This window comes from Cucurbita pepo, chromosome 1, assembly GCF_057944985.1.
Source record: "Cucurbita pepo subsp. pepo isolate OVF chromosome 1, ASM5794498v1, whole genome shotgun sequence".
In the NCBI taxonomy this organism is placed as follows: domain Eukaryota; kingdom Viridiplantae; phylum Streptophyta; class Magnoliopsida; order Cucurbitales; family Cucurbitaceae; genus Cucurbita; species Cucurbita pepo.
The window spans coordinates 8847166-8870962 of record NC_141798.1 but is presented as its reverse complement, the minus strand read 5'-3'; the positions used below and the strand labels follow the sequence as shown (position 1 = coordinate 8870962).

The 23797-nt window shown below is 37.7% G+C and overlaps 5 protein-coding genes across 10 annotated transcripts; 2 read left to right on the top strand and 3 right to left on the bottom strand.

Annotated features, from left to right (window-relative positions):
* Nucleotides 1-50: 50 nt before the first annotated feature.
* On the bottom strand, nucleotides 51-3743 carry LOC111801687 (uncharacterized). The gene is made up of 6 exons (XM_023685793.2): nucleotides 3549-3743; nucleotides 3316-3446; nucleotides 2031-2383; nucleotides 1747-1843; nucleotides 1377-1658; nucleotides 51-1190 (listed from the first exon to the last, which is right to left on the bottom strand). The coding sequence occupies exons 1-6, from the start codon at nucleotides 3685-3687 to the stop codon at nucleotides 183-185; spliced, it is 2010 nt and encodes a 669-aa protein (XP_023541561.2). The 5' UTR covers nucleotides 3688-3743; the 3' UTR covers nucleotides 51-182.
* A 1199-nt stretch (nucleotides 3744-4942) lies between these two features.
* LOC111786155 (stemmadenine O-acetyltransferase-like) lies at nucleotides 4943-6558 on the bottom strand. Its single transcript, XM_023666495.2, has 2 exons — nucleotides 5722-6558; nucleotides 4943-5639 (listed from the first exon to the last, which is right to left on the bottom strand). Exons 1-2 carry the CDS (start codon nucleotides 6487-6489, stop codon nucleotides 5094-5096), a joined length of 1314 nt encoding a protein of 437 aa, XP_023522263.2. The 5' UTR covers nucleotides 6490-6558; the 3' UTR covers nucleotides 4943-5093.
* A 3947-nt stretch (nucleotides 6559-10505) lies between these two features.
* Nucleotides 10506-11720, top strand: LOC111794132 (small heat shock protein, chloroplastic). Its single transcript, XM_023676262.2, has 2 exons — nucleotides 10506-10973; nucleotides 11068-11720. The coding sequence occupies exons 1-2, from the start codon at nucleotides 10754-10756 to the stop codon at nucleotides 11556-11558; spliced, it is 711 nt and encodes a 236-aa protein (XP_023532030.2). The 5' UTR covers nucleotides 10506-10753; the 3' UTR covers nucleotides 11559-11720.
* A 581-nt stretch (nucleotides 11721-12301) lies between these two features.
* On the bottom strand, nucleotides 12302-14800 carry LOC111794088 (E3 ubiquitin-protein ligase AIRP2). 5 transcript variants are annotated; one of them, XM_023676231.2, is made up of 7 exons: nucleotides 14563-14702; nucleotides 14394-14466; nucleotides 14125-14301; nucleotides 13262-13424; nucleotides 13097-13166; nucleotides 12810-13020; nucleotides 12302-12720 (listed from the first exon to the last, which is right to left on the bottom strand). In XM_023676231.2, the coding sequence occupies exons 3-7, from the start codon at nucleotides 14205-14207 to the stop codon at nucleotides 12513-12515; spliced, it is 735 nt and encodes a 244-aa protein (XP_023531999.2). In that variant the 5' UTR covers nucleotides 14208-14301; nucleotides 14394-14466; nucleotides 14563-14702; the 3' UTR covers nucleotides 12302-12512. The 5 variants fall into 5 exon arrangements, with proteins under 5 accessions (XP_023531999.2, XP_086979396.1, XP_086979403.1 ...); XM_087123270.1 differs by having other exon boundaries at nucleotides 13262-13419; XM_087123277.1 differs by lacking the exon at nucleotides 14125-14301.
* Nucleotides 14801-17082: 2282 nt separating this feature from the next.
* LOC111794069 (putative LRR receptor-like serine/threonine-protein kinase At1g67720) lies at nucleotides 17083-23713 on the top strand. Of its 2 annotated transcripts, none has more exons than XM_087123266.1 (15): nucleotides 17083-17383; nucleotides 17550-18087; nucleotides 18938-19449; nucleotides 19575-19704; nucleotides 19846-19917; nucleotides 20008-20076; nucleotides 20168-20239; nucleotides 20366-20434; nucleotides 21331-21494; nucleotides 21572-21813; nucleotides 21887-22013; nucleotides 22084-22149; nucleotides 22240-22426; nucleotides 22520-22656; nucleotides 23164-23318. In XM_087123266.1, exons 1-15 carry the CDS (start codon nucleotides 17317-17319, stop codon nucleotides 23181-23183), a joined length of 2472 nt encoding a protein of 823 aa, XP_086979392.1. In that variant the 5' UTR covers nucleotides 17083-17316; the 3' UTR covers nucleotides 23184-23318. The 2 variants fall into 2 exon arrangements, with proteins under 2 accessions (XP_086979392.1, XP_023531968.2); XM_023676200.2 differs by having other exon boundaries at nucleotides 17084-17383; nucleotides 22520-22652; nucleotides 23164-23713.
* Nucleotides 23714-23797: the final 84 nt, after the last annotated feature.

The following is a 23797-nucleotide window of genomic DNA, read 5'->3' as shown; positions in this document are numbered from 1 at the left end:
TATAGAACAAGAATTGAAATGGTCTCTCGATGTTGAGTTCGCACTGTGAATAATAAAATCCGTTTAATTCTTAATTCAAAGAAAACTGATGTTGATGATGCGTTGTGCATCTTTAGAATGGTCCAGATTCTCCAACAAAGGGATAAAGAAATACCAAAATTTGAACCAGGGTTTCTCTTAGTTTAATTCCTAGACTTCTTTTTCGAGGACTTCGATGAAGACCTGGATTGATTGGAGCCTGTGTTTTGGTTGGTCGCTTTCGAACTCGTTGCTTGGTTGGATTTTGAGTCTGCATTGTTGGAACTGCCTCCAGAGACACCAGAGTCGTGTTTTTCTCTAGCCACTGCACCTTGGGAACCTCTCACCTGGGCAGCTCGCTTGTCTTTTCGCTTGGGTCTATAGCTTGATCTCTCTCTCCTGGGAAGCCACCTTTCTGGATCAGGGGGAGGACCTGGATTTGCAGGATCGAATCCTTTGGGATATCTTGGCTTTCTCTTTCTCTTTTTCTTTGATTTGGCCTTGCTTTTATCCACCATGTATGCATCAGATGCTCCAAGATCAGCAGCACTTTCAACATGTTTTGCTCCGGAAGTCTTCTCCAGATTCTCCACATCAACCGTCTTCAAGCCTGGCAATGGCTTCAACTGCTTCTCATAAGTTTCTGCCTTCTTAATATCCACGCGAGCAACGGTCTTGACCAATCCAGCCAATGCTTCTATACTTCCATGGGTCTTAACTAGCTCTTCGTATAACTTGGCCGCATCTTCTTCGCGGCCATGCCTCAACTTGAATGAAGCTGCTTCCTGCAATACAACATCAAGCTTGTTGTCTTCAGTCATGGCATTTGACCACCATTTGACTGCAGAGTCCAGCACGGCAATGGCTCCATCAACATCTCCAGCACGTTCTTTGAGAGACACAAGTGTAGCAACGGTGGCAGGCATGTGCTGAATATCCTGTATCTTAGAAAGGGACTCAAATGCAATATGAGGATGGCCCGCAGCAGCAGCAATCTGCGCTCTCGCTAGTAGAACCAACTTGGACTTGTCTGGGAAATTTTCAGCAAACTGACCCAATATTTCTTCAGCTTTCCCAGCTTTATTCTCTCTGACTAATATAGCCGCTTGAAGAAGTAGAGGGGTCACTGTGTTTGGAAACATATCAGCCAGCGTTGCAACCATTTCTCGAGCCTGGAACACATAAAAGTGGTCTTTCAAGCAGATGCAAGCCACAAAATTTTCGCACTATTGAATAATCAATATGCTGCTATAAGGAAATTTCTATTCCTCCCAATGAATATTTCATTTTAAATTTTTATGGATGCATAGAATTGCAGAAATGTAGAGTTCAAAAGATAATGCAGGACGTAAAATGACCTGATCCATTTTATTAGCATGGAGAAGGAGGAGGAGACGATTTGCATATATTGTTTCCCTTTGCTTTTGAGAAATCTTTGGTTCAAGTCCACGAGCAAGCCGGAAGTTCGGTGCATCTTTATCTTTTAGCTTATCAAGTTTTCTAAGGCCATCGGAAATATCTTTTGGACCTTTCAATGCTATAAGATTGTTCACTGCCACTGCAAGCGAAGATTCATCTGCCAAATCTCGATTAATGATGTCTCTGTAAGCTTCAGAGGCTTCTGATGTGTGACCAAGAAGCTGAATGATGGATGAATTGGGATTACATGACTGAATACCTCAAGTTCTTAAAGAAAAGTAAAAACATTCATTTTTTCAATGAAGATACCTGCTGCAAGTATGCAAGTTGGACAGCTATTGGGGCTAGCTCAATCTCAATATCTTCATCAGGCAAATTCTCTTCCATGAGCGTTTCCTGGCCAATTCTGACAAAAGCATACAAAGGAGAATCACTTAAACGTTAGTTTTAAGGAAAACTGATCCTAAGGATAAATGGAGAATTTCAAGTAAAACAGAGATACGGACCAACCACTTAATTGATGCTATTCATTGAGCACCAAAATCTAGAGACTACTATTTTTATGAACTTATATGTGTGTGTAAACATATTACCTTCGAGCTGACAGTAACAATTGTTCTGCATCCGTATACTTGTTCACGTCAACTAAGGAACATGCAGTATTGTATGCCAACTCAAAGCTACTGGTAGCTTTCACCCTAAGAGCCTCCATGGCTCCTTGTACTTCAGAGGCCCGCCCAGCTGCAGTTAAAGCTGCAACATAATTTATTTCTAAAGAATCAATCTTTGATTTTGCGAGCTTCTGATAAGTGTCCACACAAGCATCCATTTTTCCTAAACGATACAAGATCTGGGATTCCAACAGCATCGTGGCTGAGTTTCTCTCTTGGTCTCTCAAGGAACCCAAAGCTTCATCTAACTTATTTTGCCTGTATAGGCAGTATGCCTGTTTTTGAAAAAGAATTGTAAAAAGAAATATAAACAGCACAAAAGGAGTTAGTTGGTAGTGTCGGGGCACAATTATATCACTGCATGAATTTAGAGAAAGAAGATAAAAAGAATCGATCAAGTGTCGTTAAAGAGTAATTGAGGGTTTTATAGAATTTGATAGCGGAAACACCTTTACTGTGGCAAGGAAAAGAAACCAGGGCAAAGACATATATACGAAAAGAAACAGTCGTTGAACAAAAGATATAAGTTTCACACTCCATTTACTGGTGAGTTCGTTTGAAATTCACATCAAACCAACAACTGCAATGCAGTCTACTAGAGGAATCCTGAAAAATCTAATCAGTTTTATGCTTACATATTATTCTTTGCTGAACTTCAAGAGCTGCAAGCTAATCAATCCATAATGTTAAGCCCATATAAAGTAAATAAGAAGACGATGTTGAATGAAGATCTTAATCTTATGTACTCAAGATATATCTTCACTGGTTAACTCATCTGTGAGTGACGCGTAATGTCAAATTAATTTCATCTGAATACTTAACACTTCCAACAACATTAAGAGGGAGTTTTGCGGGATTGAAAACTCTTTCTCTACGCTCTAGGTACTCCCTTTAGTGGACTGGGTGATTTTTTATTGTTCTCATTAATGAAAGAATACAAGAGCGTACCCACAAAATTTATGCATCCTTCTTGCATTTTAATTGATTAATACATTGTTGCATTTGTTCAATTAGTTATTAATTTCATTTTCTTTTGACTATTGTTTTCAGTTGCATCAAAGACCTACCCCTCTGAGGATCAAACCCTAAAATAAAACAATAATTTCCCTTTAAGCTCGATTCGTCCAATTTCCCTAAAATGCTCGATTCGTCCATTTTAAAACAGCAAGGAACAAAAAGAGAACAGAAACCGTAAAATCCTTTCTACCTTAAAGAAGCTAAAGTCAATGGTCCGAGAAGATTGAATCGCTGAAAGAGTATCATCAATTCTATCATCCTTGATCAAGGCTACGATTTTGCATCGAAGGGCGTCTTCGTCGCCAGGAGCAATTGACAAAACTATGAGATACAACAAATGCGAGTTACATGAAGGAAAAACGGGAGAATTTGGCAAGTAAAGGGAAATGGAATAAAATGTTCGATTAAAAAGAAACAACTAACTTTGATCTGCAACTTTGACGGCTTGTGAGAATTCAGATCGCTGGATATGTCTGCTTAGAGAAGTGAATTGATCTTCAATCGGTGGAGGTGGCTGAGAGGACGGAGATGGCTTCGGCTTGTCTTTGGATTTCGGAGCCATTTTCTTCCCAGTAAAGAGAAATCTCTGATTTCCTCGAAGACAGATAACTGAGGTTTTTGGTACCGATCTGCCGCTTTGCATACAGCATTCACAATGGGCCTCGAGGCCAGTATAGGCCCAAACTTCCGATTTCAAGGCCCGTCTTTAAAGCCCAAAAGTTCTTGGGCCGATCTGTCACTGACTGGAATAAGGAAGGCGACAGCGGCGCGATCTCGACGCCGGCGATGACACTCTGGTACTAGATAAATATATATAAATAATTAAGCTAAATTAATAAAAATACTCTAAATTTTTACCACTATGATTACAAAATAACCCTGATAATATAAAAAAAAAATTAAAAATTATTATCACCCATATAGACAAAAATCGAATAACGAACCTTCATACATTATTTTCAAACTTTTTAAATATTATTCTAAGAAGTTTACAAGTATTTTTTTAACTTTATATTCATATTTTTAAATCTGTTTTTATTTTAAATAATAATAATTGTGTGAGCTTTTAAAATAAGCACTCTTAAAACTTAAAAAATGTATTTTTTAAATAAATATTAATGATTTACATTTACCGTAAGTTTTCAATTTGAAGTAATTCTTATATTTTTTTAGTTAATGACATTATTAAAAATTTTAAAATATTTACGAGACAGAAATAGTTATATAACAAATTAAAAATTTTATAGTTCTATTATAAATAAAATTAAAATTTTAAATAATTATTATTATGCCTTATACGGCCAGAAAATGAAATAAAAATACAACGCCATAATAATAAAATAATAATAATAATAATAATAATCTACCGACGTTCATTTGATGGACTAAATATACAAAATATTCACATTTTTAATCTTGCTTTGTTTTAAAATTCTTATTTTTTTAATTCATTAAACATTTCCGGCGTTAGACTGAATGGTCCAAGTTGATTTACTTATCGAGTCATACAAATACTCGTAGTTGTCCTATAAAATTTAATTTATTAAAAATTACGACGTATTAATTGCATTTTAACTTTTTTATTTTATTTTAATTAAACACAAATAAATCAATAAGTGATACAAAAATGAGAGTTATCGATTTGATTTTTAAAAAATTATAGAATTATTAAATGAGATCTTAATTATGATTTTATCAACCTATGCTTTAATGTTATCCACATTATTAAAATATTAATTTTTAATACAAATATTTATAAACAGAAAAATACTTATTTATACAACCTATGTTATTATATAATCCGCTTATCTTCTAAATATTAATAAAAGAAATAAAATTCATTAAATTAATGGAAATTCTCACAATTAAAATGAACATTCTTCTCTTACCCTTCAGGTTCGAGTTTCAAATTCTTTTACATCACATTTATTGTAATAAATAATAATAATAATAATTTCATTGAAATTATTAATTAGAAGGCAATTTGGCATACTTGAGGAACTTCTCATCGGCTTCAAGAATCTCCATGTTCTCCGGCTTGAGATGAACATAAACGTCAACTCCATCGCCGTCTTTCTTATCGATCAACACAAACAGGTTCTTGAACATTAACGCCGGCGAGCTGATCCACGCCGGTTTTCCCCACCCGAAGTCAGCGTCGTAAATCGGCATCCGGCACAGGCTAGTGAACGAGCAGGAAATCAGCTCGCCGGTGGAGAATTGGGCCGCCGCCTTCTTCATCGCCTCCAAGAACTTACTGCTTTCTTGAAGCCTTTCCAAATACGATTTGTCGATTTTGGCGATTTCTTCTCTCGCTAGTTTCATTAAATCGTAGCAATAATCGTCGTTTAAAATCGTCTCCGACGGAACTGCGAATGTGGCTCTGTAATAGTTTCCGAATGCGTAATCCGGCACTGGTGGGTCCAGTCTTGATCGGATGTTCACGGCGTGGCAGACTAAGAATATCTTCTTCTCCGATTCCGAGCTTCCGTTCGCCGGATTGCTGTTAGAAGCCTGTAATAATAAGAAAACAGAGCATATAATTAGACCCTTTTCGTTTCACGATTGTAATTTGTAAGGGACTTTAAAAGCTTACGCCTTTAATGGCGGCGATAAAACGGCCGTAGAGGAAGGCGGACAAAGCCTCAACTCTTGAAGGTCGCCTCTGGTTTTCCATGGCGAAGTACTCTGCATATTGAGCTCGAATGGTTTCGATACTCGCTGAATCAATTTGGTACCGTTTCGCCACTCTCTGTCTGAAAATACTTGTCCTCGTGTTGTAAATCGGTGTTTTACTCGGCGGAAACAGCTCCGATGCTGATAAATGAGTTTCCAGCGCCCCTTTTTCCCCCCGGCAAACCGCCGCCCACCCATTAACGACAATAAAAAACGACAGAGCATCGCTGATCTTATGAGAAATACAAATCCCGACAGCAACGCCGCCGCATTCAAACACATTCAATTGAACCCCCATTGAAACATCATCAAGAGCATCCAATTCAAACGGAAGGAGTTTGTTTAGTTCAGTAGGAAACGCCGTGTTCATTACATCGGAGAGTCGGCAGTTGACTCTGGTTTCGATGAAGGGGACGCCAGCATCATTACAGTCGATAAACAACTCGTCGTAGTTGACTCTGCCAGCGAGTGGGTAGTAATGGGACAACATGGTGGAGAGGGATTTTTTTAAATGGTCGGAGATTTCGGCGGCGGTGGCAGAGCCAGCGGAGTAGAAATAGATCATTGGGTTGTAGACATCGACGGTGACTTGGTCGAGGAAGGATAAACCGTAACGGCGGTGGTTGTCCGGCGTTGGGGAAGAGGGTTTGACCGTTTCTTTTGAAACAACTTCGATATCGACGGCCATGGCTATTTCTCCGATCGACTGAAACTCCGAATTGAGAAGAGAAAAACAGGGGAAGCGGTGGAAGATGAAGCTCTGCTTTGGATCCCAATTTATGGACAGCGAGTACATGGAACTGAGTCAAAGTCAAATGGGGGAGATGACACGTCATCATACTAATACAATGCCAATACATGCTTAAATCTTTTTACCTTGGCTTTATTTAAAATTAATTTTTGTTTGTTGGACTATATTTAATTAAATTAAATTAGGTGACATATTATTACGTAATAATAAAGCCTTTAATTGTAGAAATATTTTAAAATTTTTAAAATTAGTTTAAAATTAGTTATTATATTATATTATATTATATTATATATTTAATTTTGTTTTGTTTTGTTTATTTGTTTATTGAATGAGTGTACATATGGCGTTTTGTTTTCCCACTCACCAACATTTTTGTAAAATAATTGCCAACAAAGTCTAATTAAAAATTCCATTTTAAGAAATTTCAATTTCGTTACCCTCACGAATCAATTTAATTTTAATATATTAAATTCCATTATTATTTTTTAATATCCACATTTTGATGTTGACTAAATTAATAATACAAATAATATATATATATATATATATATTAAAAATATCTTTTATTTTATTTTTTTGAAATAGTGAATATTTATTTCAAAAATAAATAATGTTGTCTATTTAAATCTCATAATTATTTATTTATTTATTATGTATAGTTGGTTTTTAAATAAATTTGTGTTTGTTTCTATAATTTCGGTTGAATTTTTAAATTAAAAAACAAAACACGATTATTTTATAAATTATTTCACGGGTTTGCCTTTCATCTAGTGTAACTTAACTAATAATTAAAATTAATTAAATTGTATCGTTTACTTCATTGACAAGCTTTCTCTTATTTAAATTATATTTATCGACTATAAAACATTATAGTTATTTGTGTGTATAAGATATATATATATAATATGCTAATGAAGACGGTATTTTTTATAAAATAAAAAAATGAAAAATAATTTTATAATGCTATTTTAACCATTATCCACAATTTTTTTAAAATAATGGATGTTGGTCTCAACAAGAAAATTCTAGTTAGAAAGTCAAATTTTAATAACTTGTACGTTTAATTGTAAATTAATTAATTAATTTTTACGGTGTAGTATTCAAATATGAACATATATAAAAATAAAAATTAAAAAAAAAATAACAAATTTGTAATATAAATAAATATAAAAAATAGAAAAGACGGATTTTAGTTTGAAAATGTCAAATTGGTATGTGATTTTTATTTTATTGCAATATTCACACCGTATCTTCGATAAGAAGAGTATTAATAAAAATAAATATTGCAACTTGTAGTAAGAAATAAAGTTTATTAATTATTTATTGGAGTGGACTTTTTAGGGCTTTAAACGTGATCACGTAGTGTTTGAGTGTTTTCACAACTATTTTTTTTTTTAAATTTAAATTACATATTTTTATATAAATATATTTAGAAGTGTACACGGGTTGAGATGGAAAAATCTTTCGAACCAATCCAAAATTTCGAGTTGGTTGGATTGATCATTTGAGCCATATGAATAGAATACACAACCCTACTTAACCCATTTGTCTATTTTCGGATCACTTCATGGTATGGCACCTTTCACGATTCTGCCCGTGCAGACGCGACACCCTTTTTTGTTATCATCTACAACCCTTTCTTTCTTCTCGGTTATTCACGCATGAGGATCGTTGTATGTATGCTCGACTTCGGTTGTCGGTGCTATAGGTAGGAGTACATTATGACAGGATCAGTCACTAAGGCAAATCAATCCTCCTCCAAGAAGTATTGTGTTATGCCCTTGATTGTCTAGTTGTTTTTGTTTTATTATTTTAATTTATTTTATTTATCTACCATACAAGTACACTTAAAATATTAAACATTTACAAGTCACAATTTATCATTAACCTCAGTTACACATATTAAAAAAAAAAAAAAAAAATATATATATATATATATATATATATATATATATATATATATATATATATATATATATATATATATATATATTTAATATCGTAGGGTTGAGTTGAATTGTATCTCTATTTTTAGGTTAATCGGGTGACCAAAAAAATATCGACCTCAAAACAAACAAAAATTTATATTTTACAAAAATTAAAAAAAAAAAAAGATTTGAATTGAGTAGTGTAGATTGATTAGATTATCGAGTCATATAAACACCCATAGTTTATCCCGTAAACTGTGTTCAAATGAGCTCATCCAAATAACAATTTTACCTGTTTTCTACCGTTTAACGAGCCTCGAACGTACAACTACATCAATTCAATATTTTAATATCTCATAATTACACTTCAGCTACAAGCTTGACTCAAATATCTCGAAAAATTAGTCTTTATTATCGTAAAATTCCTCAAAATCTCGTAAATAAACCATATAATAAAAGAATACTTAGAAAAAAAAATATTGAGAGTGGATATGAATTCACATTTGAATTAGAACATTGTCAATCCTTTTAATTTTTTTTTATGAGTAAATTAAATGATTTAATTTATTATTAGCTGTAATTGAGTATGTATTTATATAAGTTTGTGGTAGGGGGAGACATTTCCAATTCAAAATCCCAACAATATTTATTATATTTTTAATGACAGATAATCCATTTGACCTTAATTATAAAATGTGAATGTTTTTTTTAGTACAGTATGTCATTTTCCTTCCCAAAGACTATAATTAATAATAATACTAATTAAGAATAATGCGAGATTAGCATTTTAATTAATTAATTATCCTTATTGTTAGGAGTTGACTTAACGAAAATGAAGCATAACCCGATCCATCTTTCTTAAACAAGAAGACATATTAGCTTCATAAACTAATTTTAATTAATATAATTTTTTAAAGATATTTTTTAATTTAAAATAAAAATAAATTAGTGTTATAATTATTTTTTGTTTTTAGTTTTGAAAGCTTAGGTGTTTTGTTATCTATAAAAATATTTACAAAAACAAACCCAAAATTTAAAAATTTGACTCGTAATTGAAGTAGAAAATTTACCTTAAAAAAATTGTGTAAAAAGAAGTATAATTTTAAAAATAAAATAAAAACAAATTAATTATTCATTATTTGTGCTTCCCTCTTATATTTCTCAGTTTCATTTCCGATCAAAGGTGGACCGAAAATGTAGCACTCAGGTCCACTGCTAGCAGGATATTATTCTCTTTGGGCTTTTTCTTTTAGGTGTCCAGAAAGAGGTTTATACACTCGATGTTTCATTCTCCTCCTCAATCGATGTGGAATCTCACTGACAAATATAACACGAAAGGTTAATTATCACGAGTAATTATTATAAGTTGTAAATATTTATCGGTGCACAAATGAGAAAATGACCATGAGATCGAAAGTATGTGTTCTGATTGATATTCATATTCTTTAAATAGAATACAAGTTACTAATACATATAAATAAATAAAATAAGAATAAAATAAAATGTACTATAAATTATAAATAAATAATATTAAAATATAATATTTAAGATATATTCTATAAATAATATATACTCCAAATATTAGATCTTTAACATATGACAAAAAAAAAAAAAAAAAATTGAATCGAGAAATATGAATCGATTTTAACTAACATAGATTATTATTTGTATTTTTATTTTATTTTATTTTATTTTTTGTGGATGAAATGAACTAATTTCATCTGTGGAGTATTAAAAAAAAAAAACTATTTTTTCAAATTTTATTTGCCTTGCATTAGTATTTTTTTTAGTCTTAAAACTCCATTTAAATTTTTTTAAAATTTTAATAATATTCTTAAAACTTCAAAAAAAAAAAAAAAAAAAAAAAAATTTACTAGAGAAATTTTACTAAAAACACACCAGTTTCAGTTAATCATTTAAGGTATTATTGAAATTTAAAAATATTTAAGATTTTTTTTAATAGAGAAATGCTAATTTCAAAAAATATTTTTATTAAGCAAAAAAACAAGTAACTCCCACGGCTCAGATTTGTGGAGCAATCTAGAATGAAGGGAAGGTCCAGGAGAATCTAGAAGGAAGAAGAGAGGTTCCAGTTCTTTCTTCCGTCTCCAGAGACTCCTCCTCCCTCCTTTTATACCTCGATCATGGCGGATTTCTCTTCACTCAAAGCATTCTACGAAATCTTCATTCCTACTACTCGATCCAACTCGTTTCGAAGCTGCAAATTATCTTTACAGCCACAGATTCGTTCATAATCCAGAGGTTTCGCTTAAATGGCTCAAGCTGTGTCCAATCTGACTCGATTCGTCTCCTTCACGCCTGGGAGAGTCTCTAATGATCCGAAGAAGCTTAAAGGATTTGCTCGTAGAAGTTGCATTAAAGCTATGGCGGGGGATGGCAGAGACAATCTCGATCATATGCAGAAAATTCCTAGGAAGGAACAACGAACAACTCAGCCACCAAAGAAACGAGTCTCTCCTGTTGCTCCTGTTGGTAATTAATCGAACCTTGCTGCTACTTGTTGGAATGTTTTCCATTCCTTTTCTTTTCGTTGAATTTTGTTAATCGCTCGTGTTTGTTTTTCTAGGGCTTTGGGATCGATTTCCGACGGCGAGAACAGTGCAGCAAATGATGGAAACAATGGAGAGGATTATGGATGATCCATTTGCTTACTCCGGGGCATGGCCGTCACCGCCATTTTCGAGCGATGGAGCGGGGTACAGCAGGGGAAGAACTCCATGGGAGATCAAGGAAGGGGAAAATGAGTACAAGATGAGGTTCGACATGCCAGGTATGACGAAGGATGATGTGAAGGTGTGGGTGGAGGAGAAAATGCTGGTTGTGAAGGCCGAGAAGGTGAAGAAGACCAGTTCAGAAAATGGGAAGGTAGGAGGAGAAGAAGAAGAAGAAGAAGGAGATTGGTCTGCTAAGAGCTATGGAAGATACAGTAGCAGAATTGCATTGCCTGAGAATGTTCAATTTGAGCAGATCAAAGCAGAGGTAAAAGACGGGGTTTTGTACATAACAATACCGAAGGCTGTTGTAACGAGTAAAATTGTAGATATCAATGTTCAGTGAAGAGTCCGGAGTAGTCCTCAAGAGTAGTTGTAGTTATGTAAACAGCCATGAAGATGAAGTTCTTGCAATTTCTTCGTGGCCTTTGTAATCTATTCAACAAAGCTTCGTTACAGCGTTTGGGATTATTTATGGAATAACAAACCGCTTTAATTTTTGAGAGAATTGGTTCATCAGAATGTTGAACATTGGAAAGGAAGACGAAAAAAAATTGATATCAATCTGGTGGAGAAGGCAGATGGTTTCTTCTGTTCTTGTCTGAATTGAATATCAGTAGCTGGAACTTCATTCCAGAAGTAGTATTCTCCCTGGCCAGAGGATCAAGCTCGGCATGAAAAGCCATGTGAGAGTTTTTAATGAATCTTTAATCTCTGTCTGTAGCCTAGTTAAGTAGTAGAGCCAATACTCATGCATGAACAAGACCCTCAATGGATGTCCTAAAAGAAGGCAGCTTTCACCATTTTACAACAATATAATGAGACCCAAGTTTCTGTTTGAACAGATAATTTGTAAGGAACGGATCTTTTCTCATTGAATTGTCTGTTAATTATATGCTTGAGATCACAGATATCCAATTCCATAATTGAATCAGAATGCATCAGGATTCTGTAGAACAAGCACTCCTAAGGATGTCTCAGTGTCCTGAGATTGTCCGAGCGCAAGACCGGCCATCACTGATATCAACTGTTCCACTGCGACACCTAAAAGCTTTTTTCTTAAACTACTTTGATTGAAACTGCCCCATCTGCCTTGTGTTTAGTTATTTATTAGAAAGTTGAAGTTTATTACATTGTTCAAATGACAGTGCTCGAGGAACCATACAAAGCAATGCTGTTTTTCTACTTGCAATCTCTTGAATTTGAACAGATGACAGTAGCAGAGAATCAAGCTTACAGCTTAAATTGTAGCCAGTTGAAGTTGGTGGTGGCCAACACATTGGATTATGCTTCTGACGGATCACAACATGTAATCTGGTATTAAAATACTCACGTCTGGTTGAAACAGTGGCAGGTTTTCTATATAAAGGTAGAAATGTATTAGATTTTCCTTGGTAAGAGTTTCCCAGTCGACAATGTCGGTGTCGCTTGTAAGAACCCACAGGTCCCTGGTGCTCAACCTATTTAGACAGTTGCGGCAGAAGGGACAGGAACGCGACCTCGGACTCCTGCAGACAAGATTACAACAGACAGAACTCCTGTTGTTAGCTGATAATAAGGAAGTTTGAGGCTGAGAAGGAAGAAAAATTGTTAGTACCAGTCCTGAAAGCAGCTGAGGCACATCGAATGGCCACAATTTGGCAACACAACATCTCTGCAGTTTTCCATGCATATCCCACACTCCTCATCCCTCTGAAGATCCTCATTAGACAGCCCCTTTTGATCTTTTATTCTCTTCCTAGAAGAAGTCTCTTCTTTCGACTTGAGGTGCCCACTTCGAAGTTGCCTAAGTGAAGGGTATATTACAGCTGCCATGGTTTCATAGTTAATGTATTTGATCTGTTTGTCTCTGGAAAAAGCAAAAGTTAGGAGAGAAGTGCAGACCATAGAACTCCTTGAGGGTGGCTTTTCTTTCTCGTGGCGACGCCAACGGTTGGTGTCCATCGACGTACACCTGCATACTTGAGTAAACATTGAGAGGGCTTTAGATTTCATTGAGTAGCTTTAGATTTCAGGTTGTGAATATGCTGCAAGAGTTGAGGGAAGCACCTTGTACAAGAGTATGTGGAAAAGGCCCAAGAAACTTGGAAGAGGATCTGTGCAACTGAAATCCATCCATTCAATCCAATGAAGAAAAAAGAGAGCAAATGGGCTGTATTGTAATCTCATTTGAATGCAAAATCCACCGTAATCTCTCGAGAACATAGCTGCCCTACAAATGCAAAACCAAACCCATGAGAAGTCCTAATTCAAGTAGTGGAACAACAAGGCTCGGGTATCAGACGTTAAGAACCATGAAAAGATCTTTTGGGTTCTGGAACATAAAGTAGGGTGTGCGGCAAGCTCCAGATCTATATTACCCTTTTGGGATTTTTCCTTCTAGGTTTCCCCCTTAAAGTTTTAAAACGCTTCTATTAGGGAGAGCTTTTTACATCATTATAAGAAATGTTTCGTTCTTCTTTTTGGGATCTCACAATCCACTCTATTGGAGGCACAACGTCTTCATTGGCACCGACTCTAGTACCATTTGTAACAGAGAGGAACGAAGCATGACCTCTGACCTCTGTGTAAGGATGACATGCACAAATTGAGAAATGGTCCAAGAGATCCCACATCAGTTGAAGAGGGTAGGTAACAAAGAAAAGTGTAGAAATCTCTCCCAAATAGGCGCGTTTTAAAATCATGAGAGGAAGTCCAAAAGGAAAAGTTTGGAGAGAGCAATATCTGCACGTCGTGGCTTGGGCCTATATGAAATTGTGAAATTCATTCTTTATAAGGATATGGAAACTTTTCAAGGGAAGCTTAGAAGGGAAAATCTAAAGAGGACAATATCGACATATCTACTATCGTCGGGTTGGCGAATTGGAACTGGAATTATATGCAGAGAATAGAACCCCAATAGAAGATCTTACAAGGCATTTGCACGTCGGATATCAGCTTCAACAGCCTTGACAGATTCTTTAAACGAGTTCCTTTTGGGCTGTTGTTGCCACATTCTTTCTCCTTCCAACTCGACAGAACAGAGCAGCAGCAGCAGATGATGTTGAGAAAAGAAGAGATATATTTATGGAAAGGCCGTGTCCAGACATCTAAAAAACGAGGGAAAGAAGGAGATGTGGGTAAAACCTTGCTTTGATTTCAAACTTCAAACCTTTGACACTTTAAGACAAGAAAAGGATACCTTCTGTTTAGTGTTTATCCATTGTTTCTTAGTCGGGGATTGCATTGTTTCCAAGTCAGACCTTCCTTCCTTCCTTAGAATACCCAAAACCCATAACTAAGCATGTTAACAATCAAGATAAGCATTAAACCTATTGATTGCTGCAAATTTAATGCTGCGTGCTTCTTACCCAACTTTGATCGCGCCGCTTCATTCCGCCCTAAATCCGGCGGCGGTTCTCCACCAGTTACGCCCCTCGTCTGTCCCTCACGAATTCTGATATCGGCATTTCTGTCTCTCTCCGATGGGTTCCTCCATGATCGTTCATCGGAGCTTAGACAGAGATTGCGGAGAAAAATGGAAGGATCCGAACGATTAGGTCGCCTCCCTTCTTCAGCCCGAGTCCGTTTCATTTAGAGGCTGTTAAGGTTGCTTTGGACCGAAACCCATTAGCACGTTTTCAAATCAAAATTATTTTTTTAAAAAAAATATAAAAATAAATAAATGTATTATTGAAACATAAGAATAATATTTTTGTGGTCATATAATATTTTTTTCCTTCCTTGTGGGCCCTTGTTTTTACTTTTAGGATTTTATTTACGATTTCCACTCAATTTTATCATTAATATATTGACCCGATCATTAAAGCTACGTACCCAAAACCTTTCAAAAACAACATTCATAAATTATTAAATAATTTATCTACCTTTAACTTTTTAAATTTATCTTAGTTGTAAACATTCTCATCCAAATTGAAACAAAACTGTGTTTCTTTTTAACCTCTTCTTAAAAGTAATTTTTAGATATTTTTCAGAGTAACATCTGAACGAGCTAAAACATTTATTAGTCGTGGACTATTATAAATGATGCTATTAAAGCTAGACAACAGATGATGTGTCAACCAAGATGTTACGTGTCAACCTAACTATGAAGAAAGTAGGTTGTGACCCTCGCATTATGATAAGAGAAGCGGTGACCCTTAAATGGCGCCCATCCAGTGACACGAGAGCCTAGACAAGTGCCATGATGCGACCGAGGAGAACGGTGTATCATCTAACACACCACACATAGTGGACATTGAAGACAAGTCGAGGCATAAGCAGGATAGACTCATGGAATAAACAAGAGTTGCAAAGATAGGCTTGTTGAAGGCCCGAGTAAGGTCTTCGACCTTAACCTCGAAAGTTGGGGTTTTTGAAGGAATTGGACATGTATTTTTGAAGTTAAGTTCATTCATACTCGCCAAATTTGGTGTCAATTGGACACCGGATGGACGCTCCATGACACCGTATGACCGTTCGCCAAAATCATGTCTATGCGTGAAGGATTGAAAATGGCTAAAAAAATGCCAAAATCATGTCTATGCGTGAGGATTGAAAGTGGCTAAAAAAATGTACTACATGGGAGGCATCGTGTCAGCTCTCCACCACCTCTAGGTCCTGTGGTCTAATTTAGCTATCCTCTGGCACATACGTGTAGCACAGCGAGGGCGAATGTGTCAAGACAAGTGACTCGGGCGACTTTCTTTGAAATGAGTTTTTCAAGGACAGTATCAAGCGATACGAGTGTGTCGGTGTTGCGTCCTAGCCCGCGTGTCAGAGGTTAAAATATTCACCTACTATCCAGTACTGTATTCGTAAATGACATGACATGGGCATGAGAGGGTCAATGCCTCGATGAAACTCGGATGGATGGATGTTCGGATTCCGTACAAGCAATGTTCAATACGCAAAGATAAACCTCGCCTAAGGTTCGATGAAGCTACAAAGCTAGAACGAAAAATATATATGGAACTTGATTCCCTTTGATGCTAGTTGTGAGCGAGTTAAAATTACGACATCACACGATTGAAAAAGTAGGACCGTGACACTGCGCCCTCAAGAAAAATGAAGCACTTCTTGTAAAAGTAGAAATCTGTTATTAATAGACACGTTTCAAAACTTGAAGTAATAAAGACTCCATAAACGATTAAAGCAGTTCAGTCTCAAATTCAGTAGTCGATTAAAGTGGAGAAAGTAGTCTCACAAAAAACCGAATCCCAACAAAGCCTATCTTGAGATCATAACTTCCTCTTCTTTTTTCCTCCACAAAGAAAAAACTCCTTGGACTTCCCGTATGGCCGGCCAATCCGTGACAACCCCACAACAAAGAGTGAAATGCCAAGCCTCCGGGTCAGGGGCGAATACGCTCGGAGAGGCAATTCCATTGTTCAACCGAGTTGTTGTAGAGGGGCAGGGTCAGTCGGGCCTCTTTATTCAAAGACTCGGTAAATGGGTTCATTAGCTAATTCATTTACTGTCCCTGATGGAACTGTCAAAGAGGAAGAAAGATTAATGGCTCTGTGTGGGATGCTCGGCTAAGAATATATATAGACCCAACTATGATTCCTTGACCATTTCATGGAACTAGATTTGGTCACTTAGAGGAACCAGACCCAACACGAATCCCTATCCCTGTATCCATTCTTTTCAAAGCTCAAGAAGCTGAAAACAAGCTATCCCAAGTGGAGAACAAAGAGATAATTTGTTCACATATTGATAGCTTTATTGTTTTTAAATTTCTTGCATGGCTATGGCTCTGATGATGCCTATCAAGATCTTGTCAATGTAGTGCACCATCATTGTCAAATTGTCCACTTCTCTTTAGCCTTTACTTTCTAAAAGTATATGCTTTTTCGCTCTCCTAATACCCAACTCCATGTTCTTCACAATTGCATGTGGCTTTGAATGGCCCTGTCCATTTCAAATGAAGCCAAATGGTTTGAAATTTGGTTCTTTTCCCATAAATATTGGGCTCGAGCTTGAACTGCACTCCTTCCCAGAAAGAAAAAGGGGGCGAAAAAAGATGATTCCGAAGGCCAAAATCAACGCCAGAACTTGATAGTGAAACTCAGCTCACTCACTGATAAAAATTTGTGGGTTTCTTCATTCTGTTTGTTCTTCAAATGGGTTTTCTTCGTTTTTTGGCTTTGATTCTTCTCGTCGTTTCTTCTGTTCATTGTCAAGTTAAAGGTATGTTCTTTCTTCTCTCTCTGCAGTTCTTCATCGGAACAAATTTCAGATGAACAACCCTCGTTTTCGCATTTCCAAATCAAATGATGCTTTGAAATGAATACCCATTTCGTTTTAAAGTGAAACCCATTATACTGATTTGTGTAATTCCTCCACCAAAAAACAGAGTTTATCAGTATAGACTGTGGAGCGACGAAGAACTACACCGACCCAGTTACAGGGCTGGTATGGATTTCCGACGCCGGAATCATGAACGCCGGCAGGTCATCGCCGGTGGAAAACCCAAATGGAAACTCGATGCAGTACCAAACACGGCGGGATTTCCCAATCGACAATAAGAAGTACTGTTACAGTTTGAAAACAGAGGAGAGAAGAAGGTATTTGGTTCGAGCAAGTTTTCAGTATGGGAGTTTGAAGAATGAAGAAACGTACCCTAAATTTCAGCTGTATTTGGATGCAACTAAGTGGTCGACTGTTACCATTTTTGATGCTTCGAGAGTGTATGTGAAGGAGATGATCATTAGGGCACCCTCTGATTCCTTCGATGTGTGCATATGCTGTGCTACTACTGGCTCTCCATTCATATCCACTCTTGAGCTGCGCCCTTTTAACCTTTCTATGTATGCAACGGATTTTGAAGATCATTTCTTCTTGGAAGTTGCTGCTAGAGTGAATTTTGGTGCCCTCACCAAGGACGTGATAAGGTAAGGTACTTGATCGTCGGTAGGTTTATAAGTAAGGAATACATCTCCATTGGTATGAGGTCTTTTGGGAAGCCTAAAGCAAAGCCACGAGAGCTTACACTCAAAGTGGACAATATCATACCATTGTGGAGAGTTGTTATTCCTAACATGGTATTAGAGCCATGCCCTAAACTTAGTCATGTCAATAGAATCCTCAAATGTCGAACAAAGAATTGTGAGTCTCGAAGATGTAGTCAAAAGTGACTGAAGTGTCGAACAAAGGGTGTAATTTGTTCGAGGGCTCCAGAGAAGGAGTTGAGTCTTGATTAAGGAGAGGTTGTTCGAGGGCTGAACAAAGGGTGTACTTTGTTCGAGGGCTCCAGAGAAGGAGTCAAGTCTCGATTAAGGAGAGGTTGTTCGAGGGCTGAACAAAGGGTGTACATAGTTCGAGGGCTCCAGAGAAGGAGTCGAGCCTCGATTAAGGGGAGACTATTTGCGGGCTACATAGACCTCGGAGGCTCTATGGTGTACTTTGTTCGAGGGCTCCAAAGAAGGAGTCGAGTCTCGATTAAGAGGAGGCTGTTCAAGGGCTACATAGACCTCAGGGGAGGCTCTATGATGTACTTTTTCGAGGGGAGGATTGTTGGGAGGGAGTCCCACATTGGCTAATTTAGGGAATGATCATGGGTTTATAAGTAAGGAATACATCTCCATTGGTATGAGGCCTTTGGGGAAGCTCAAAGCAAAGCCACGAGAGCTTACGCTCAAAGTGGACAATATCATACCATTGAGGAGAGTCATTATTCCTAACACAGTGCTTAATGGCTTGAGCGGTTCATTGCTTATTTGGTACTTACTTTGTGTTTCTTAGGTACCCAGATGATCCATATGACAGAATTTGGGATTCAGATCTTGAGAAGAGGCAAAATTATCTTGTGGGGGTGGCTCCGGGGACAGAAAGAATAAGAACTTTGAAGAACATTAATGTAATGACAAGGGAATATCCGCCTGTTAAGGTGATGCAAACTGCAGTTCTTGGCACAAAAGGAGTGCTTAGTTACAGGTTGAATTTGGATGATTTTCCTGCCAATGCCAGAGCTTATGCATATTTTGCTGAAATTGAAGATTTGGGTTTGAACGAGACTCGAAAGTTCAAATTAGAGGAACCTAACGTTCCGGACTCGAGCAATGCAGTGGTGAACATTGAAGAGAATGCTAATGGGACGTATACTCTTTACGAACCAAGTTATATGAACGTGACTCTGAGTTTCGTGCTTTCGTTTTCGTTTGTCAAGACTCGAGATTCAACTCGAGGACCGGTTTTGAATGCATTGGAAATTAGTAGATATGTTGAGATTGCTGCCAAGACTGATAGGCGAGATGGTAGGTTCTTCATCTCGACATCTTGTTATGAAGATTAACGATATCATGAAACTTGTTGTTCGTGACAGATTATAAATGTTCTCTACTGAAGTCGATTGATTAGTGTTTTCTGTCTCGATTGGTAGAGTCTGTCGTGAATGCCTTCCATAACATGTCAGCAGAGAACGTTCGGACAAACGAAGGCGATCCTTGCGTTCCAACAAGCTGGGAATGGGTGACTTGTACTGCCACACAACCGCTGAGAATAACTAAAATGTAACTTTTTTCGACTCTTCAATGGCTCTATTTTAAGCCTTTTTTCGAGCTTCAAACCATGCATTTCGGGTATGTAGAATCCGAGTCTTCAAGCCCTTTGGTAACGATTAACGTATGCCTATCCTTTCACTTCTTATGCAGTAAGCTCTCCGGGAAGAACGTCGAGGGTGGCATTCCAGCAGAGATCAATACTATGGATGGATTAATGGAATTGTAAGTCCAACTTGCTTTAAGCAAAGCACCGTTTTTGTTTTCGTAACGAATCTCCGTTGCCATTCATTGTCGTGTCCTCCTTTTCTTCAGGTGGTTGGATGGAAATTCCCTTGCAGGGCCACTGCCTGACATGAGTAATCTAATAAATTTGAAGATTTTGTAAGCTCTCGAGGCTATCCGCAATTTTCCGTTCTTGAAACAAGAGAGTATGTTTCGTCATGACTTAACGATATGTTGTTCGACCATGCAGACATCTAGAGAATAACAAATTGACAGGGACGTTACCGTCCTACCTGGGTAGTTTGCCCAACTTACAGGAACTGTACGTAACGATCTCTTAACTCTGCGCGTTTTATGTCGAATAGGTTGAATGTAAAAGTTTTTGGTTATTGTTTCTCTCATAAATAGGTTGCCATATTGATCAACTCAACTGTGAATCATGTGGCAGTTATATTCAAAACAATACCTTTTCGGGTGCAATACCTCCAGAATTATTGGCAAAGAAACTCATCTTTAAGTAAGTACTCCAACTGATACTTTAGTATATTTAGAATGGTGGCCCAGGCTCATCGTTAATAGATATTGTCCGCTTTAGAACATTACGTATCGCTGCAGCCGCACGGTTTTAAAACGTGTCTTTTAGGGAGAGATTTTCACACCCTTATAAGGAATGTTTTGTTCCCCTCTCCAATCGAGGTGGGATCTCACAGGTTTTCTAGGGACAAAGCATCAAAATGAAATGGAAGTTATTTGTATCATAAAATGAGTGATGAACATCATGAATGAGTTTCAACCTTAGGAATCGGGGCGGTAAGATTCTCATCGGTTGGAGAGGGGAACGAAGCATTCCTTATAAGGATGTGGAAACCTCTTCCTAGCAGATGCGTTTTAAAACCTTGAGGGGAAGCCCGAAAAGGGAAAGCCCAAAGAGGACGATATCTACTAATGGTAGGCTTGGGATATTACAAATGGTATCAGAGCCAGTCATCGGGCGGTGTGCTAGCGAGGATGTTGGGCCACCAAGGGGGGATTGTGAGATCCTACGTCGGTTGGAAAGGGGAACGAAGCATTCCTTACAAGAACGTGGAAACCTCTCCCTAGCATACGCATTTTAAAACCTTGAGGGGAAGCCCGAAAGGGAAAGCCCAAGGAGGACAATATCTACTAGTGGTGAGCTTAGACTGTTACATCCCGAGTCCTAGCTCGATGCATGAGCGTGTTTTTCTAGTAGAAATGAAATCAACTGATCCTTATTCCTTGCATGAAGTATATCTAGATTGAACATAGTAAGATATGACAAAATAGTTCACATGTTCATGGCTGCTTGATGTGTTTTAACAAGAACGACAGGCACGAGACATGAAGAGGAGTCTCGATGTGTTTGTTTTATGTCTTTATGATCGTATCTTGCAGGTACGATGGTAACTTGGGGCTGCACAAAAGTCGACGATTCAATATGCATTCTAATCTTATTCTTGGAGTTTCTCTGGTAGCGTTTGTGCTCCTGATTATGCTACTTATAGGAAGTTTGCTGTTAGTCCGCAAGCTTCAAAGAACGGCGCCTTACCAGAAAAAAGGTTCCCGCTCGAAACCTGCTTATTTCTCGTACAGTACGACTTTTATTTTCTGAATTCTCTCGTCTTGTGGACCTTAGGTGGTTCGCTGCAAACCAGCACTAAGCGCTCTTCTGCCTACTCGATCGGCAAGGGCGATGAAGGCATGGCCTACTATTTATCTCTCTCCGAGCTCGAAGAAGCGACGAATAACTTCTCAAAGAAAATTGGTAAAGGCAGCTTTGGATCAGTCTATTATGGGAAGATGAGCGACGGCAAGGAAGTGGCAGTTAAAATCATGGCCGAGTCGTCTACACATGGGAATCGACAATTTGCGACCGAGGTAGGTCGTTGGTCTAGAGAGAACTATGTACTCTTTAGCTAACAGTATACTGACCGTGTTAAAATATCGACAGGTTGCCCTCTTATCGAGAATTCATCACCGAAATTTGGTCCCTTTGATCGGCTACTGCGAAGAAGAACATCAACGGATTCTGGTTTATGAATATATGCATAATGGAACGTTACGAGATCACTTATACGGTTTGCTCGTCTGTCCAGGCTTAAGAAGTTTTCGTTTTCGTGTCGTTCTCTACTAATCATTTATCGGCAGGTTCTACGACTCAAAAGCACTTGAACTGGCTGGCTCGCCTTCACATTGCAGAAGATGCAGCTAAAGGTTCATCCTAGTGATAAACTGTGTTCTTTTTTACTGAATTTCAGGACTCCATCTTCAAGCTTTTTCTGTAAATGAATTGATCGTTTTCAGGGCTCGAGTATTTGCACACGGGATGCAGCCCAAGTATCATTCATCGAGATGTAAAAACTAGCAACATACTCCTCGACATCAATATGAGGGCAAAAGTTTCCGACTTCGGACTCTCGAGGCAAGCCGAGGAAGATTTGACTCATGTATCAAGCGTTGCTCGAGGAACCGTAGGCTACTTGGATCCTGAGTATGTCGAATTTTATTGTTTTTCCATAACGTATTCCACCCCGTCCCCTTGCACCTGCTCACAAGCATGACCATGAACATGTGAAAATAGCAGGTACTATGCTTCTCAACAACTTACCGAAAAGAGCGATGTCTATAGCTTCGGGGTGGTGCTGCTAGAACTGATCTCTGGAAAGAAACCTGTCTCACCAGAAGACTATGGCAGTGAATTGAACATTGTTCACTGGGTATGTAAGTTCTTCAGTTTTGACTCGACCCATTATCATATGTAACAGTCTCACCGCTAGCAGATATTGTCTTCATTGGGCCTTCTCTCTCGGACTTCTCTTTAAGGTTTTAAAACGTGTCTACTATGGAGAGGGTCTAGCCCTACTCCAACTAATACCTCACACCGTCTGGTGATTGGTTCTAATACCATTTGTAACAGTCCCACTGCTAGCAAATATCGTCCTTTATGGGCGTTCGCTTTTGGACTTCCCTTCAAGGTTTTAAAATGTGTCTACTGTGGAGAGGGTCTAGCCCTACTCCAACTAATACCTCACACCGTCTAGTGATTGGTTCTGATACCATTTGTAACAGTCCCACTGCTAGCAAATATTGTCGGCTTTCACTTTTGGACTTCCCTTCAAGGTTTTAAAATGTGTCTACCGTGGAGAGGGTCTAGCCCTACTCCAACCAATGATTGGCTCTGATACATCATAGTTCTTGAATCTTAACACGATTGACTGGTTTATACAGGCGAGGTCCCTGGTCCATAAAGGGGACGTGACGAGCGTCGTGGATCCATTTCTAGAAGGAAACGTGAAAATAGAATCAGTGTGGAGAATTGCTGAAGTAGCCATACAATGTGTGCAGCAGCATGGAGCTTCCAGGCCAAGGATGCAGGAAGTCATCTTGGCCATACAAGATGCAATCAAGATTGAACATGGTAATGAAGGAAACCAGAAGCAATCTTCAAGCTGTTCAAGAGCACAATCATCTCGAAAAACTTTGCTGACGAGCTTTCTCGAGATCGAGAGCCCCGACAGTTCCATCCTTCCCTCTGCAAGGTAAGGCCCCGACGTCACCGACATGATTTTCAAGTAATATACGATAAAAACGATACCGATACCGATACCGTGGCTAATATTGTTCGGTAGGAACAACACTGACGACACCAAGTTGAAACCTACACATGAAAAACAATGAACAATTGTGAGGAACTCAAAAGACAGAATTTTGAGCCATTTCTTGACATGAATTAGAACTTTGTTTTTTTAATATGATTTTTTATTATTTATGTTTATTATTTTTTCTCTTCTTAATTCTTTTTATAAATAATCTGCTTGAAAATTATTATTAATATTGGCGACAAAATCAACGTGAAACATAT